The sequence below is a fragment of the Castor canadensis genome, chromosome 3 (assembly GCF_047511655.1).
Source record: "Castor canadensis chromosome 3, mCasCan1.hap1v2, whole genome shotgun sequence".
NCBI classification, from domain to species: domain Eukaryota; kingdom Metazoa; phylum Chordata; class Mammalia; order Rodentia; family Castoridae; genus Castor; species Castor canadensis.
Genome location: NC_133388.1, coordinates 15,119,267 through 15,138,218, shown reverse-complemented (window position 1 = coordinate 15,138,218; position 18,952 = coordinate 15,119,267). Strand labels below are relative to the sequence as shown.

At 44.4% G+C, this 18,952-nt stretch overlaps 1 protein-coding gene across 2 annotated transcripts; it reads right to left on the bottom strand.

The window, feature by feature from the left end:
• Nucleotides 1-7,857: 7,857 nt before the first annotated feature.
• On the bottom strand, nucleotides 7,858-18,615 carry Serpina6 (serpin family A member 6). 2 transcript variants are annotated; one of them, XM_020185377.2, is made up of 5 exons: nucleotides 18,474-18,615; nucleotides 14,711-15,339; nucleotides 13,529-13,799; nucleotides 9,941-10,088; nucleotides 7,858-8,174 (listed from the first exon to the last, which is right to left on the bottom strand). In XM_020185377.2, the coding sequence occupies exons 2-5, from the start codon at nucleotides 15,321-15,323 to the stop codon at nucleotides 7,989-7,991; spliced, it is 1,218 nt and encodes a 405-aa protein (XP_020040966.2). In that variant the 5' UTR covers nucleotides 15,324-15,339; nucleotides 18,474-18,615; the 3' UTR covers nucleotides 7,858-7,988. The 2 variants fall into 2 exon arrangements, with proteins under 2 accessions (XP_020040966.2, XP_073923331.1); XM_074067230.1 differs by lacking the exon at nucleotides 18,474-18,615 and adding an exon at nucleotides 17,624-18,378.
• Between the last annotated feature and the right edge of the window lie 337 nt (nucleotides 18,616-18,952).

Sequence of the window (18,952 nt, the reverse complement as noted above, 5' to 3'; positions counted from 1 at the left end):
TTCTCATTGGTTGAGATGGAATCTCACGAATTTTTGCCCAGGTTGTCCTCAAACTGTGATCCTCCCAATCTCTGCTTCCCAAGTAGCTAGAATTACAGCCACCATGTCTGGCTACTTCCGGTATCTCTTTAGATAAAGGCAAACATCATATGTATATATCTATATCTATATCTTTCTTTTTTCTTTTTCTTCCTTATGAAATCCCTTCTCATTTTCTTTTGCACTCTCTCTTTTTTCTTTTTACAACTTCAAGGAGCTCTATTGTTTAGTCAACCAATTTCCTTTGTGGGCTTAAAAGCCCACAAACTACTTAAAAGTAGTTTCTAGTATTTTGCAATTACAAAGAGTGCTTCTATTAATAACTGTGTAGGTTATTTTAAATTGTAGAGGTATGTCATTAGGCTAAATGCTCAGAAGTGAGATTTTTGGATCAAAGGTAAATGTATCTGTATCTTTAAAAATATATATTGAGGGGGAATAGTTGCTGCCTGAAAGATATTCTGAGAACTAACCCTGAGAACCTAGGAATGTGACATGCTTTGGCAAAATGGTCTTTATAGATGTAATTAAGAATCAGAAGATGAGGTCATCCTGTATTTAGGGAGGACCCTGATTTCAATGCCATGTGTCCTTAAAGAGAAAGGCACAGGGGGATTATGGGAAAAGGCCAAGCAGAGATGGAGGCAGAGAAAGCAGTGACGTGTGCACAAGCAAAGGAACGCAGAGGGTCTTCCACAGCCCCCAGAAGCTGGGCGGAGTCATGAGGTGATTCTCTCTTGGAGCTTCTGGGGGGAAAGAACCTGGCAGCGCCTTGCTCTTGGACCTGTCCTGCAAAACTGTGCAAGAATTTATTCCTGTTGTTTAAGCCACCTAGTCTGTGGCAATTTGTTACATCAGTTTCAGAAAGCAAATACATTAAATATTGCCAAATTCCCTCCCCCAGGGGACATTTTTCACCAACTGCAATGGGTGGAAAGGACTCTTTTTACCCGTGGACTCCCATTCTTGCCAATTCAGTGGATTGGCAATGGATGGTATTTTAGTTTGTGTTTTTTATTTTAGTGAGGCTGAACATATTTTCAATATGTTTAAGCACTGTTTATATATGTCCTTTGCTTATTTTTAAGTTTTACCTTTTTAGTCCTTATGTATTAGTGATCTTAGCTCCTTATTGTTGAGACAATTTGCCAACAGTTTCTTTCAAGTTTTTGTTTGTCTTTTGATGTTGCTTTTGAAGGTTTTTATTCCCCATAGTCAGATTTATCGGTCTTTACTTTCCTCTGGGCTCTGACTCATGATTGGAAAACCTTTTCCTGCACCGAAATGGTGAGGAATTTATCTGTTTCCTCCTTGTACTTACAGACTTTCTTTCTTTTTTTTTGTTGTTAACATTTAGATTTCTGATCCTTTTTCTTCTTGTGTGTGGTGTAAGGAATGGCTTTTTAAAATTGGCTCTCCAGTTCTCCAGTTGTCCAAGGTCACCTGTAGAGTCTTCATGAAATATTAAAACGCCAAACTTTCTAACCTACCTAATTAGTCTGCCTAGATGTCCAAGTGTCACTACTGCAGTTTAAATAAAAGAACCAGTGCACATGCTTCACTGTGTGTCAGGATTGTCCCCTTCTCTTGCCCTATAGCTTTTCATTTTCAGTGTTTCCTTGGCTCATCTCCATCTCTCCCTCCTCCTTCTGTGTATATTAATTGTACAAAGGGGTGTTATTGTGATATTTCCACACACGCATAAAATTTGATCATTCACCTCTCTGTTACTTTCTTATCACCACCTTCCCCCTTTTAGGACAATTTAATGAGTTTCAATATGACATGTACCTCAATCATATTCACCTGCCCATTGCCCACTCTTTCCCCCCCTCACCCCTCCTGCTTCCCCCCACCATGGTTCCCCTTTTCCATTCACATCTTTTTTAGGTCTAGAGAAAGCATGCAATATTTGTCTTTGGATCTGGTTTGTTTCACTTAGCATGAAGATCTCCAGTCCTATCCATTTTCCAGCAAATGACATCATTTCATCCTTTGTTATGGCTGAATAATAGTCTGTTGGGTACTTTACCACATTTTGTATACATTTGTTCGTTGGTGGGCACTTAGGCTGATCCCATAACTCGGTTAGTGTTGGTAGTGCTGCAGTTAGCATTCGTGTAGGGATTCTGCTATGGTATGTGTGCTGGTTTACATCCCTTTGCTTCTACACCCCAGAGTCACAAAGTTGGATCATATGGTAGCTGTAGGGCTTTTTTTTTTTTTTGAGGAATCTCCACACTGATTTCCATAGCTTAATTTACATTCCCACCAACAGTGTGTGAGGATTCCTTGCCAACATTTGTTGTTTGTTCTCCTGATGATCGCCTTTCTGACTGACCTCACTGCAGTTTTGATTTGCATTTCCTTTATTTTTGACTAAGGATGCTGAACGCATTTGTAGACTGTATGTTCAATTCATTTGTCCATTTGTTAATTGCATTATTTGTTCTTTTGGTGTTTAATTTTTTGAGCTCTTTATATATTCTGGATATTAATCCTCTGTCAGATGAACAGCTGGTAAAGATTTTCCCCTTTTCTGTAGGATGTCCCTTCACTCTGGTAATTATTTCCTTTGATGTGCAGAAGCTTTTTAATTGATGCAATCCCATTTGTCAATCTTTGCCATTATTTTCTGAGCTATTGGAGTCCTATTCAGGAAGTTGTTGCCTACACCTACGTCTTTGTTTCCCCTGCTTTCATCTAGTACTTTCAAAATTTACAGGTCTTGCACTAAGGTTTTGATCCATTTTGAATTGATTTTTAAACAGGGGAAAGATAGAGATCCAGTTTCAGTGTTCTACTTGTGAGTATCCAGTTTTCCCAGCACCATTTGTTAAAAAGCCTATCTTTTCTCCAGTGTGTTTTTGTCCCCTTTGTTGAGAAGTCAATGCCTGTAGCTGTGTGAGTTTCTGGATCCTCTGTTCTATTCCACTGGTCTATGTGTCTGTTTTTGTGTGCTGTTTTTGTTACTATAACTGTGTAATATAATTTAAACTCGGGTATTTTGATATCTTCCCTGTTGCTTTTTTTGCTCAGAATTACTTTGGCTATTCAGGATTTTTTTTGTGCTTCCATGTGAATTTCAGGATTGTTTTTCTACTGGGATTTTGATGGGGATTGAGTTGGATCTGTAAGTCCATTCAGTATTGTAGCCATTTTCACAATATTAATTTGCCATTTCTTGATCATGGGGAGGTGGTTCCATTTTCTGGTGTCTTTTTAGGGTTTATTTTTTTCAGTGTTTCATAGTTTTCATTATAGAGATCTTTCAACTCATTAGTTAAGTTTATTCCTAGGTATTTTATCTTTTGAGGCTATTGGGAATGGGAGTATTTTCCAGATTTCTTTCTCAGCCTGCTACTATTGGCATATAGAAAATGTTTGATTTTTGTATGTTGATTTTTTTTCTCCTGCTGCTCGGCTGAAAGTGTTTATTAGACATAAGAATTTTCTGGTGGTGTGTTTAGGGTCTTTTAAATATAGGATCATAATCGTATCATCTTTCCTGACTGTTCTTGGGTGTTTTCTGTATGAATGTTGGTATCATCTTATCTATCTGTAAGAAAAAATGGTATTTTTGTTGGAATCCCAATAAATTAATAAATTAACTTAGATAAAACCAATATGTAGATGGTTTTGAGAAACAGTATTCCAGAAGGAAGAACTTTCCATTTGACATCTTTATGAAGTGTTTTTCATTTTCTCAATATGGAGTTTTGCACATTTCTTGTTCAGTTTATTCTATCATGTTGTAGCTTTGTGCTGTCATTTCGTTTCTTTTCCATTACACGTTTTCACCAATTGTTATTTGTTTATATGAAAGCTGTTATTTTTGCATGTCAATTCTATATCCTGGTATCTTGCTGAATTTTTATTGAATTTCTGTTTCTCTTGATTTGCATGTTTAATTTCTTTAAGAAATCACCTCTTTTAGTTGGTTATATAGTTATAATCTGCTAATAGAGCTAGTTTTTATTACCATATTATTGTCGTACTGTGGGGATATTGTGACATTTACAAAAGTTCATAGTTGAATTCACCCCTCCCCTCATTCCTGGAGTAGTTTTGACAGGTCTCATTTTTTCCATTTTCATACATGAGCACATACCTTTATTTCCTTTTTTCCAATTCCTACGTTTCTGCTTTCTTTTGTGTAATTGCATTGTCTAGTAAATAATCCCAGTACAATTTTGCCTTAATTTTAACTTTAGTGGGAATGCATTTAGTGTTTTCTTATTTAAGTAAGATACTGACTTTAGAAATCAGGTGTGTGTGTGTGTGTGTGTGTGTGTGTATTAGAAAGGTATAAATATGTACATTTAAGAAAATATCATTGAAGTATTTTTCAATGTGCACACTAACTATCCTCCATCATCTATCATCTATCTATCTGTCATTTATCTATTTATCTATGTATCTATCATCTACTACCGCTCTATCATCTGTCATCTATTTATGTAGCTATCAACCATCTATCATCTATCTATTTAGTACATATGTATGTATGTATCTATTATCTATGTATCTATGTACCTATCATCTATCTATCTCATTATCTATCATCTAGGGTTTTTTCTTTTGTCTCATTTAATTAATTTTTGCCTAAACCAGGAAGGCAAAGCCTCTTCCTCCTGCAATCTCTCTCTCTAGCGCCCTCTACTGACAAAGCCTGACATCACTGAGCCCACCGGCAAAGCAAAAATGTGGAAAAGGTTCAGACCCATTCTGGCAGAGCAGCAGTGAAGAGAGGATTTGAGGCTGAGAAGCAGTAAACTGACAACTAACATGCCAAAATATGTTGTTATTATTTTTGTTTTAAGTAGTTGTTTATATTTTTGAAATATTATGTATTTCTTGCCCACATATTTACCCTTCCTCGTGCTTTTTATTCTAAGTCCAAGGGTTCATCCAGAATCATCTTTCTGCCTAATGAAGTACTTTTAAACTTACTTAATGAAGATGATACATCTTCTCAGCTTTTGTTGGTCTAGAGATATCTTTACTCTGTCTTCATTTTTGAAGGATTGTTTTTGACTTTTTTACTTTCTTTTTGGAAGATGACAATTTCAGGTGATAAGGCAACATTGAAGCCAGAGGTCGCTTGTCGTTTCACTTGCATTACTATAGATTTTACAGTATGCAGGGAGGATGCTTATGAAATTCATATCCGATCAGCCACCAGTACCCTAGGCTTGACCCGAACTTCATTCTGAGACTTTAAAATGATAATTGATTTGTAGGGGAAGCTAGCATTTTCAATAGTTTTATGAGTTTGACAGTTTTTTTAAAAAAGTCAAATTTTTCTATGTTGTTGACTGTATCAATATTTCTTTACTAGTTCTGAATTTTTAAGCATTCTAAGATAAGTCTTATTATGAGATAATTTTTAAAACATATCTACTTCCTGTTATGAGTTCAATTTTTATACTTAATTAAGTCTTTGGTCCCTCTGGACTTGATTCTGATGTGCACAAATGATTCACCCTCTACTTTGTACTTCAACTGGCTACCTGGTTGTCCTCCAACATTTTAAATAAATGTTTTAACACAATTTGTTTCCCCACTGATTTGAAGTGGGACTTCTAACTTATTCTAAATTTCCATTAGTAAAAAAGCAGACTCTGAAGTTATATTGTACATAAACAGAATAGAGATGCATGCACACATATTTGTTATATTCAATGGGTTGGAATTATGGAAAGGAAATTTATAAATGCTGTGTTGTTTTGTTTAAGTTATAAAAATGAACAATGTGGCCAGGTGTGGTGGCCTGCACCTGCCATAGGATGATTGTGGTCTGGGCAGGTCTGGGCATAAAGCAAGACCGTGGCTCCAAAATAACCCAAGTAAGCCAGGCACTGGTGGCCCATGCCTGTAATCCTAGCTATTTGGGAGGCTTAGATTGGGAAGATCCCAGGTTGAGGCCAGCCAGGGTAAGGAGTTAATGAGACCCCATCTCAACCAACAACTGGGTGCAATGGTGCATGCCTATCATCCCAAGCTATAAGGTTGGCTAAGATTGGGAGGATCATGGTTCAAGGCCAGCTTGCACAAAAAAGTGGGCAAAAAAAGATCACAAGACCCTATCTCAATGGGAAAAAGCTGGTTGTGGTTGCATGTGCCTGTCTCCCCAGCTACAGTGGAAATCACAGACCAGAACGGTCTGGGAAAAAAAACAAGACCCTATCTCCAAAATAACCAGAGCAAAAGGGCTGAAGGCATGGCTCAAGTGGTAGAGTGCCTACCTAGCAAGCATGCTGAGGCCCTGGGTTCAATCTCCCAGTACCACAAACAAGGCAACACCATGGCAATAATTTAAAAAACACCAGACTGGCAGAATGGCTCAAGCGATAGAGTGCCTACCTAGAAAGCATGAGGCTCTGAATTCAAATCCTAGTGCCACCCCCCCCCCCCTCAAAAAAGTCTCCAACACAAAACAAATACAATCACTTGCCAAAGAGAAACAACATTTCTGGAGCTGTGAGTATGGGATTGTGTGGCCAGCTGTCTCAAGATGGCCCACCTGAGGGTCTTCCTTTAGCCTGCAGTGCCTTTGTAATAAGACTAGAACACTGTGAATGTCAGAATTGACCCTGCACTCCTGCTAAGCTCTCATTCCAGCTTTCTGGGCTCAAACTGCATTGTTCACCCTCAACAAGCTTCGCATGTCAGCTCCTCTGGTGGGAGTCCAGAAATTTCCAATCCCTGTCCCCCAAACTTAAAAGGAGGACTGCAGAGCTTCAGGGACTGACCTCTCAGTGACCTAGCTGGGGTCTGCCTCAGTCCAGTCCCACTCTGAAGTTTGGCTCTTTCTCATACACCTCCCTCCTTTCCCGTACACCTTCAGTTGTCACTGAACCCTGGACCCATGACAGATCCAAGAGGCCATGTATGTCTGCACCTGTCAGGGAAGAGGGATGGGTTTTTATTTATTTATTTATTTTATTCGTATGTGCATACAATGTTTGGGTCATTTCTCTCCCCTTCCTTCACCCCCTCCCTAACCCTCCTCCCCCTCCCTCTCCCCCCTACCCCCTCGCTACCCAGCAGAAACTATTTTGCCCTTATCTCTAATTTTGTTGAAGAGAGAGTATAAGCAATAATAGGAAGGACCAAGGGTTTTGCTAGTTGAGATAAGGATAGCTATACAGGGAGTTGATTCACATTGATTTCCTGTGCGTGTGTGTTACCTTCTAAGTTAATTCTTCTCGAACTAACCTTTTCTCTAGTTCCTGGTCCCCTTCTCCTATTGGCCTCAGTTGCTTTAAAGTATCTGCTTTAATTTCTCTGCGTTGAGGGCAACAAATGCTATCTAGCTTTTTAGGTGTCTTACCTATCCTCATACCTGAGGGATGGGTTTTTTAGCTGGAGGAGTTACTTTGCTTGTGGTGGACCAGGTGTTAGTAGGGACTGAATGTCCAACTCATTTTAAAATGTAATGCCCACGGTGATGGTGTTAGGAGGTGGAGCCTCTGAGAAGTGATTAGGTCAGGAGGATGGGACTCTCAGAAATGGCATCAATGTCCTTATAAAAGAAACCCCAGAGAGTTCTCTCTTCTCTTTCTGCCATATGAGGACAGAGTGAAAAGGCAACTAAGACGTGAGCCCTCACTAGAACCCAACCATGCTGGCAGACTCAACCTCCAGAACTGTGAGAAACAAAATTTTGTTGTTTATAAGCCACCCAGTCTGTGACACTTCACTATGGCAGCCCAAAGGGATGAAGGTGCCAGGTCTGGGGGGGGGGGTTACAAACACTTCTTTATAACTTGAGTCACCTGTGTGTCCCCATGCACCCTCTCTCAGCCACTTGTCTTGAGATTTGAACAACGGTTATTTATTACAACATACTGAAGGTTGGGACAACTCTGGTGGGTGGGGGAGGATCTGGAGAATACTGGGGGTGGCTCCCGTTCCCCCAAAGTCAGATAGCAGGGGAAGTGCTCTTATGTTGGGTTCATAACCTTGCCTAGGACCAGGCTGCTCCAAGTGTAGTCGTCAAAGATCATGATGAGGAAGGGCCGGTTGAAGTGGATGGTGGGTGGCTCCATATCCTGCTTTGGTGCCACCTTCCTGGGGGGAGCAGGCTTTTGTCCCTTCTCATCAAGTTGCAGCACGGCCTTGTGGACCACCTGTTAGGAACACACCAGAGGCAGGAGGTGATCCCAGGACATGTGTCAGGAGACAATGCCACATCACATAGACTCCTTGCTTCATGCAAGGTGAAGCTGCGGTGCCGAGAGAGTCTCTTGCTGACTCCCCATCTCAGTGGCGGCCCCAGGATAGAGCGCAGGTCCGTCCACCTCCATACCCCAGGCTGCACCTACACCTCCTCCCTGCTGGAGGGGCAGACTGTGCCTTTTGCGTGGACATCAGTGGAACGGATGACACCCATCCTGGGTGATCCTTACTGGATCTCAGGTCTCACTCTCCATCCACTCCGCTAGGGAAATACTAGATGGAATTTGTGAAAAGGTCTTGGGCCTACCGGATGTGGGAAAGCGGAGGCAGAAGTTGAAATGCAAATCCTTGACTGTTTGCTGTGTAATTAGAAGGCATTCTAACACCTGCAAAAATGTTTGGCTAGCTTGTTTTGAAAACCTTGGACACATCATAAAGCTGGAAACATTCTTTTCACTCACAACACCTATGTGACAGGAACTCCCCTCAACTGTAGCTTACAGCAAGACCTCTGAGGCCCCGAGCTCCCCTGGCTAGGAGGGGACTGAGCTGGATTGAACCCCCAGCAATGGGTGTTGAGAATACGAGGTTTTGAGTCACAGACCCAAGTCAAATGAAAGTGCTGGACTGTATTTGCTAGCTCTGTGACCACGGGCAAGCTCTTCACCCTCCCTTCTCTGAGAACATGGGACAATACCCACCTTCTAAGGAGACAGCTGTCTCTTCTTTCCCTATTTAAACCTGAAGACCTATCATTATTCCCAAAGACAGGGCTAAGGGTCTTTGGTCCCTCTGATACCTTACTGATATAGTGTACTGAATACATTTCTTTCTTGCTTAAAAGAAAAAAAAAGGTGGCAGCCATGTTGCCTCATGCCATTTGATGTACCAGGCATTTTACTTAGCAGTCACCACCAGGGCTGCAAAGCTCTGAATTTGAAGGCAGTGGCCACAAGACACACACCTAGAGCCTAGCACAGGTGGGGGTACAAAGTCCATGTTATATAAAAATGTTTGAATGGTTAAGTGGCAGCATATCAAGCTGAAAGAATGAGTGTAATTGAGTAGGGGCTCAATTCCGATTAGGTATTTGCAATACCCCCGGCCCTCACTTTTTTTTGGCCAAGGGCTGCTCACAGTTTTGCCATAATAATTTCATCTTCCACAGTGTCCCCTCTGTGGTCTGGGAGGATGGGTAGATTGATGCCTGGGCTGTGACCTTCCCTTGTCACCAGCTTCTTGTGTGATCATTTTCTAAGTAAGTCTCTGTTTACGTACTTGGGTTCTCAACCTTGCACCTAGGCTCGATCACAAGTGAACTCAGGGATACCTTACCCTATGATTTTTAATTAATTAACTTTTAGCAGTGCTGTGGTTTAAACTCAGGGCTTCGCGTTTGCCAGGTAGTGCTCTACCTCTTGAGCCATGCTTCCAAACACTTTTTGAAGCTAGGTCTCACTTTTTGCCCAGGCTGACCTCGAGCACCATCCTCCTATTTTACCCTCCCTACTGTTGTCACCACACCTGACTTTTTTTCTTGAAATTTTTTTTTTTTTTGGCCCAGGCTGATCTGGAACCTCCTTCCTATCTCCCTCAGATCTTTAGCCTCCCAAGTAGCTAGAATTAAAAGCATGAGTGACTGGTACCTGGCTTCTTCTGTTTTTTAGTGTGATTCTGGAACCAAAAAAAAAAAAAAAAGGGTTCCCAAGACACTTACCTTTGGTCCCTCCAAAGGAGCCCCCTGTGTGATGCCCGAAAGGTCTGCATGCTCCGTGAACAAGTCTGCAATGCCCATGTCAGTCAGCACACCCCCGAGGTCGTGGGTGCTGGCGATGGAGACCTTCGGGATGCGCAGTTCCACCTGGCTGCTCGGGGTAGGGGGGAGAAGGGAAAGCAGATGAGGTTAGATGTCCCAGTGCTGGCCTGCCAGCTCAGAGAGCAGCATGTCGCCTCCCAGCCAGATACCTGCTTCCTCATGTGATCCCTCCAGCTCCTGCCTCACTGGGGACAGGAGAAGGGACAGGGCAGGAGGCAGGACCTGCTTCTTCCTTCATCACATCAGCAGCTTCTTCTCTGGCTTCTGAATTGCACATTCTTTTCTTCTGGGTGATGCCTTTGAGCTGTCCACCTATGACACAGCCCTGTGATCTCAGAGCACTAAAAACAATGGTTCCTAAAGAAGTTCTTTTGGCCCCTGGAAAGACCCCCTGCTAGAAGCAGAGGAGTAGAGGGAGCACCCAGACCTGGTCCCAGCTGTTTTGCCAGGGCTGTGTGGCTTTTAGTCAAGACTTGCCCTCTCTGTACTGGTGTCCTCTCTACATGTGGTAGAGCTCGTGTCCTGTTGGGGCCCTTGAGGGCTAGAGCCCCCTGATTCTGCAAGAACTTGGTGAGTCAGTTGACATGAAGGAAGGTAAGTGAATCATGCCGGAGTGGAGTGGGAGGGAATACCAAGCCGTGCTGGGCACTTTAGTTCTTATTACATCAAGGCATTAGTTTGACTTTTCTGTTTCTTCCTTTTCCTGTTCTCCAAAGTGAGAGAAGATGCTTAAAACCCTGAAGCTGAGGGTGTCAGAAAAAGCACATATGCCCCCTAGCAGATGGGAGGGAGGGCACAGACCCTGTGTTCACCCAGCAAAAGCAGCCCTGGAGCTCCAGCCTGAGGGTGAACCAGCAGCTAGTGCAAAGTTTAGTTTAAACCACACTGTTCCAAAGAAGTTGAGAAGAAATCAAAGAGGAGAGGGACATGTGACATCTGTAGGTGGGTTGTCATTGATGAAGTTAGCTAATCATGGCTGAATGGGCTTTTGGGGATGCAACCCATTGGAGGAGTAGGTCTCTGGTGCATGCCTTTGAAGGGTGTGTCTTGCTTGTCTTAGACTCTTGTCCGCCCTCTCGCCACTCCCCAGTGCCCAAGGGTGAGAGCTTTCCTCTTTACCCTGGTGTTTCTGCCTCACCACTGACCTAAGAGTCATGGAGCCAGTCATAGACTTGAAACCTCTGACAAAGGCTTCAAACTAAATGTGCTGAAGTAAATCCTTCCTCTCTTGTGTTGTTCATAGTTATTTTGTCACAGCTTGGGAAAGTTGATTCCCACACTGGGGAAACACCACTGAGAGTGACACACACAACCCTGCCACACACCCACCCACTGCCACACGCACCCGTGCACTGGCTCTGGACCTCAACTCTGTCATCTCATCAGCACACAAAGAAACCTCACAAAGCTGGAATCAACAACTTCTACTTCCAGATTGTGTGACTAAAACTCAGATCAGGCTGAGCAATTTCCCCAAAGCCACACAAATGGGAGGCAGCAAAACCGAGGAATCCAGGACAGCCCTGTCACTTCCTGTCTGGTGCTCCTGTCCCCCAGCTCATTGATGGCCAGATGATGGGGCTGCAGGGCTTGGATTCCTGATTAATGTTGTCACTTTTCATGAAGGGATTTCTTTTTCTTGTTTGTGGAAGGAGGCTAACATTCATGTTCTCTCTTCAACCTATTCCCCTCCCCACCTCCTTCTCTGAAGCCAGAGCTGACCCCACCACTCTTCCTTCCACAGAGCTGGGTTAACCTGAGCAGAACGACCCAGCTTCTGAACAGCCCTCTGAGAGGGTATAATTTGAAATAAAACCATAAACTCAAAACCTACATATGTAATGAAGTAGAAGAAACCCTTGCTAGATTTTCTACTGCAAAGTTCTTTTTTAACGAACTTAAAATGATTTTTTAAACTTGTAGGTAAACACATCACAATCACACATATTTGTAGGTTCTCTTGCTGTTTTGATACAGGTATACATCGTGTAATGCTTACATCAGAGAGAACTTCTAGTTCCCTCAAAGTTTATCATTTTATTTTGAAACATACACTCCATTCTTACCGTGTTCACCCAAGCTTCCTGCTCCTGCCTAACCCGGTGCTCACTGACCAACCTCTCCCTGCCCACCAATCCCTCGGCTCAAAGTCCTTGCCTTGGAAAGTCCATCCAAGCCGAATTTGTCTCTTTTATCACTGCTGCCTGCTTTGCCGATGTGCTTGACACAATCCTCCTGACTTGGTTGGTGCCATCCCCTCTTCACACACACTCTTGGACCAAGTCCTGCTGGCTGAACTGCCACTTGGCCTTAAGGCAGGGAATAGGACCGTGATCTGCTTTGCAATCTGCTCCTGGGAAGAACCAGCTCTCTCTGTCTCCTCTCCCTCTTGCAGAATGTATGTCATTCTACTACCCTTAATTCCTTAATTCTACTGGAAGTTCTCTGCTACAGCCAGTGTCTCTGAGGTCCCTGTCTTTTCCTATTCACTATTCAGCCCGTCACATGCAAAGCAGGAGCTTCCATTAATGAACATTGATTGATTGACTGGATGAAGTGCTAGCACTCCTGAGCTACTCCAGATCCCTCCCCGGCAGCCCCTTTGCCCTTAGAGTCTGCAATACCCTACCTGGCACCTGGTGCCACGTTGGCTGGTGTTTTCTTATTGCTCTGTACAGAATCAGAACAGAACATGAATCTCCTTGAGCTTCTCACTGAAACCAGACCATGTTCTCAAGAACAGCTGCCCCTTCCCAGGTGAGCAGAAGGGCTGCAGACTGACAATCACATCAATTGCCCTTTAGCTCAGAGGTGCTTGGGGAAAACAAGCTGTGCATTCGTTGGTCACTGACTCACATCTCAGCCGATCTTCTCTGAGTGCCTGGGCGTGATGTCCATTGGTGGCTCTCCTCCTGGCCACTAGCCTATCAGCACGCACACCCTCCCTGTTTTGCTTACTCTTAAATTACCCTCTTATGTCCTTACCGCCTTACTTATTTAGTGATGGATTGAAGAAGAATTAGATCTAGTGACTTAAGAACCGTCCATAAAGGAGGCAGAGGTCATTTGCATTGTATTTCACAGAGTGTCCCAGGAATCTATAGCCTGGCTTGGTTTCCAGTAAACAAGATAGCAAAGTGGAAAAGAGGGGAGCGGGGTGGTTGGTGAGCTCACGCTGAGAAGATGCAGAAATATGATAACATAGAGGGTGGCTGTGAAATTCACAGGAAAAGGGGACTTTTTCATTTTTTCCTCTGTGGACTGCCTTGAAGTACCCTGTGCTGACTGATAAATGGATAAATAAGTGTAACCTTAAGGGAGGTGACACAATCTCAGAGTCAGTAGGGACCTGGGTGGGGGGCGGGAGAGCAGTGAGCACTGGAGGGTGAGTCTTAGGGGAGAAGGAAGCCCAGATGCCTCTTTCTGTCCCCTGCTCCGCTTTCTGGGGACACATGTTGCAGCAACCAATGGACTGGCTGCAGGGCTTACCGTCTTGTCAGGGAACTGGACCACCTCTGAATTGTGTCCCGGCTCAGTGCGTTGATGACGGTGTCCATCTTCCCCTGGTCTGGAAGGACGAAGAAGACTGTCCCATTGCCCACGTAGTACAGCTGTACCAGTTGGCAGGGGAGCACCGAGTCATGAAGGTACTGGATGGAGCTTGACTGAAACATCATGGGCACCTTCACTGTCATCGTCTCATTCACGTAGAAATTCATCTCCCTGGTCCTTTTTGGGTCAAAGAAGTGTGCCCACGTGCCTGGGAAGAGGCGGGAGAGAGGGAGGTCAGGCCTTGGGCTGGAAGCAAAATGCAGCTTGGACAGAGACGTGGGCAGTAGCAGAACACCAGGTGTGTCCACAGGAATAAGCTATACAGCAGCCTTCTGCACACCTGGAATGTCCCTGCTTGAGCTGCCAGGGATTTCCAGTAAGATGTGACAATTCCTGGAGACTTAAAGTCTGTTCCGTCCTCTACTTCTTAAATGGGTTGAGGACTAGCTCTGCTTCTGATTCCTACACAGAAGAGGGGAGTTATGGGCCTTGGATTTGGTGCTAGAGCTCAGTTAAACCAGACTTTGACTTGACCCCTCTGGCCTAGAGTGGGGCTCAGGTCTGAGAATGCTTGAAGTGGTGGCAGACCTTGACCCTTGAACTCAAGGTCTGTGGAGGACAGCAGGAGGGAGGTCCATCTCCATGCTGATTATTGGCTCCTGACCCCTGCCACCTGGAATGAAGGTATTCTAGACCTCATTTCCTGAATGCAACTGGGATGAGAGGACTGACTCATCAGGGCCACAGACACCCTCTCTCTTCCCCCCAGATGGTGGGTCCATCACCCAGCCTGCGTGTTTCCCCCTGGCCTTGCAATACCAATCAACTCTGACAGAAAGAAGACTGCCCTTCAGTCAGAGCCATAAGTAAGTGTCTCAGAGCTCTAGACTTGGAGTGATTCGCTCAACTCTAATGGCTGTCATTCTGGATTTTGTGAAAGGGTATATAATCCCACCTTCTCAGCAGGACTGTGTTGAAGCAGAGACTCCAAGATGTGAATGTGATTTGTGAAATCAAAGGCCTTGCCTGAAAGTATGACTTGGATTTTCATGGCTGCTGCTGTTCTTAGCAGTGGTGGATGGGGCCTTTTTACCCTAGGAAGGGGAAGAGGAGGGATACCTTTGAAGAATATGTAGTCAACCATGGTGAGGATGGCTGGGCTATCCAGATCTGAAAACACATCCCCAATTTTCCCTTGAGTCTTATTCTTGATATACTCATTGATCTGTCTGCTGGCTCTAGCCCAGTCCTGGAAATCTATAGCCAAGGCCTCTGACTCATAGTAACGTTTGACATCTGCCGAGAACAACTCCTGCAGCTCCAGGCTTCGATCAAGGAACAAGGCACTGCCCATGGTCATTTCCAAGCTGGTGTCTGACCCTTCAAGGAGGCAGTGGAGGTACTGGAAGCCTTGGTGGATCTCATTTTCTGACATCTCGGTAAGGTTGAAACCCAGGCCCTGGAGAAGCTGGGTCTTCGTGTGGCCAGAGGTACCCAGAGACAGCATAGCCAAGGCCATAGAGATGCTCACGGGGGAGATGAAGATGTTCCTGTCAGGAGCCAAGGCCACTAGGTGCTGATACAGGCTGAAGGCAAAGTCAACATTGGTTGGAGCCAGGCCCCTGGGAAGGCTGCTTGTGCTTACAGTGGCATTGGGGAGCTTAGCCTGGACAGTCCAGAGGCCAATGGTGGAAAGCCAGAGGAGACAGGTGCAAAAGGCGAGTAGCATCATCCCGTATGGCCAGGCCCTGCCAAATCAAGAATGCTTGTTAGGTGATGTGGTGGCCCCTGAACCAGAGGGACATGGTGCCACAGGAGATAGATAAAAGATCCCTCTGGTCCAAATTCCTTTCTCCACATTGGCTGTGTGACTTGGGGCAAATCCCAGCAGGGCTCTGGGCCTCAGCCTCCTCATTTGAAGACGTGAACGATACTCACGTGATTGATCAAATCTACTAAGTGCCCAACATTGATCTAGGCACTTTGCCTGTATTCTCTCATCAAACCCACATCAAAACACTCATAAAGTAAATATTATTAACTTGATTTTAGGCAGCCAAAAGCTCAGAAAGGTTAAATATCCAGCTTGCTGTATATTCAAAATGCTGAAAGAAAAACAAAACAAAAAACTGACAACTAAGAATCTTATATCTGGCCATACTGTCCTTCAAAACTGAGGAAGAAATTAAGACATTCTTAGATAAAACTGAGAGAGGTCATTACCACAATACCAGTCCTGCAAGAAATGAAAGGCATTTCATTTCATATCAAATGATAAGACACTGGATGGAGTAATAAAGATACCTGATAAAAGGCAGTGTGGGGGCAATTATCAAAGATAGTATTGTAATTTTAGCTTGTAATTCCACCTTTTATTTTCTATATGACAAAAGGTTCACGTACAAAAACAATTATTAGTCTGTTTTAGGGTACACATGCATAAAGATATAATTCATTCTATCAGTAACTAGAAAGGAAGTGGCAACTTAGCTATGTAGAAGCAGATTTTTTTTGTATGTTATTGATGCTAAGTGGGTATAAATTCAAATTAAAGTGTTATAATCTTGGAATGTGAATTGTGATCCATATGGTATCCACAAAGAAAATACAAAGAATTTGTGTAAAAGGGAGTGAGAGTTTAAATGTTTCACTAAAAAATAAAACATAAAAGGAGATAACAATATAGAAAATGAGGAACATACAAGCAGTGATACATATAGCAAACAAAAAAAAGTCAGAGTAAGTGCTTCCTTATCAGCATTTACTTTAAATGTAAATGGATCAAATTCTACAATCAATGAGTGGAGATATGCAGAATGGATATGATGGGTAATTTTATGTGTCAACATGGCTGAGTAAAGGGAAGCCCAGAAAGCTAGTGTCTTAGTTCATTGAGGCTGCTGTCACAAACATACCCTAGGTTGGTATATTGTAAGCAATAGGAAATCTACACACAGTTTTAGAGTCTGGGAAGTCCAAGATCAAGGAGCCAACAGATTTGGTGTCTGATGAGGGCAAGCTCTTTGCTCATAGAAGCTGCTGTCCTGCTGTGTCCTTACAAGGTGGAAAGAGTGAACAACTTCCTTCTGAACTTTTCAATAATGCAGCAGGATTAGGTTCAATATATGAATTGGGGGGGCCATAGCAGCTGGCAAAATATGACCTCTGGTGTGTGTGTGAGATTATCTCCAGGAGAGTCAGAACGTTGAATAAAGGAGATCTAACCTCAGTAATGTAGGCAGGTATCATCAAATCCACAGAGCACATGGATATGACAAAACAGTGAAGGGAGGGAAAATTCTGTCCTTGAGCTGAGATGTCCATGTTTTCCTGCCTTTAGGTAGTGGAGCTCCTGGTTCCTGGGCCTTTGGACTCTAGCTCTTGTACCAGTATTCTTATGCCTCTGGTTTAAGACTAGGATTAGATCATTGGCCCCTCTGGTTGTCAGGCCTTCAGATTCAGGCTGAATTACACCACACACTTTCCTGGGTCTCTGCAGCCATCAGATCCTCTGTCAGTGGCTCCTACTGGCACATACCAGATTTTTATGCCACTGCAGGTCAGATCAGGGCATAACAGGGCAGGGCAGGGCAGGGCAGTGCAGGGCATTACAGTTCCCCAGTGTTTGCTGATCCCTGCTCCTGCATGAGCCCTGGAGATAAAGATGGACTTGTCCCAGCCCTACCTCAAATAGATCTACTATCTAGGCCTGGGCCCTCCCTGCTTGGCCTACCTCACTCCCTAGGAATACCTTCTTTTGTCCTTCTCTTTGTTCCTGCTCCTATGTCACATACAGCACTGGTCACTGCATACCTGTCTGTTATCCCCTCTTGAGCAAGGACCCCAGTAGCAAGAGGCCAAGAACAGGGTGGGCCTCCCCTTCCTGATGTCTCTGGAGAGAAAAGGTGCCTCCCCTCCCCCTCCTCCTGCCGCTGCCATATTTTCCTATGTTAATCCTCCAAGAAGGGGGTTAAACCTTCCTGCCTCACAAGATTCTTTCGAACACCAGTCACAGCTGCCATCAAAACTTGCCTTATGTGATCTTACTTCACTTCATGGGTCATCCTGGAACCCATTTTACAGATGAGAAAACAGCCCGACAAGGTAGACAAACCCATTCAGGGCCAGGCTTCCGAGCCCAGCAACCTGACTTCAGAACCTGTGCTGTGCCATTCCGCCTGTCTACAGAAAGCAAAATAATGAGCAAACAGCTCTGGAAAGTACCCAGTCATCACAAAAGCCAGGGTACCAATATTATTCATGAATTTCATTTCAGGTATGGGATGCCCAGGTTTGGGGCATGTCCTCCTTGTCCCTCCTCTGAAGTGAGTCACACAGTCAATAACCATTGTGTCTTCTCTTTCCACATGTGTACCTATGGGTCAGGCAGGGTTCTAGGCCACAGAACACATGGTATGTTGTAAATAGAATGCAGACGTTTGCCTTGCCCCAGGTCATCAAGCAAGGAGCTGTGTCAGAGGCGTGTGCTGGACTTAGTAGGATGCCTCTGCACTGCACCAGCTGCACAGTCCCCGCCCCGACCCCCTGCCAGCGGGAACCCTCCATCTTCATGGTCTCCTGCACCAATTCATCCCAGCTCTCAGACTCCCACTCTGTGGCTTAGGAGCATCAGTCCTCAAAGCACAGGGCTGGAGCTCAGCTTTGAGGCACAGCCCCTCCCTGCAGGCCAGGACCCCCGGGGATGTCAAAAGCCCAGGTCAAAACCTGGGAAGTACTCCTGGGGTTGCCTCCTGTCAGTGCTGGCTGCTCTAATGTTCAAGGCTCCATTTAAAAAGTGCAAACCAGCAAGGCTGCCATGGCTTTGTTCTAGAAAGCAGACTTGGCAGGGCCAGGAGGCCCTGAGGGCTCTGGAGCTACTCACGGTCTGCAGGGGGCTGAGGCTGTTCTTGTTGGCTGGGTCCTGCTGTCTGGGACCCCAGCATTTGTACAGTAAGCCGGTGGGGGACACTGCCCCCTAAATGTCCTTTTCCAGTTTCCCTGCTGGTTAATGATTAGAGGTGGACAGTGGCCTTCGCCATTCCGGGGTCCCCGCCCCCTCGCCATTAACCAATGGGAGGCTTTTCAGGAAATGTGAGTAAACACAGCAATGCTGCAAATTAACCTTCCTCTGGGAATTACTCTATTCTCAACGGCCAGATCCAGTGGTACAGTTGATATTTTTAATATAAAAATGTGGCTGGTGTTGCATCAGTGTTTGTGGTTGCCCCTTGGTCACTGGCAGAGAAGTCACAGGTGCCCTGATAAGCATCAACATGTAGACTCCAATGTAAAAACAAATGCTTAGCTCCAGGTGGAGATGGATCAGGCTGGTGGGAGAGACAGACAAGGAATAATATCCCT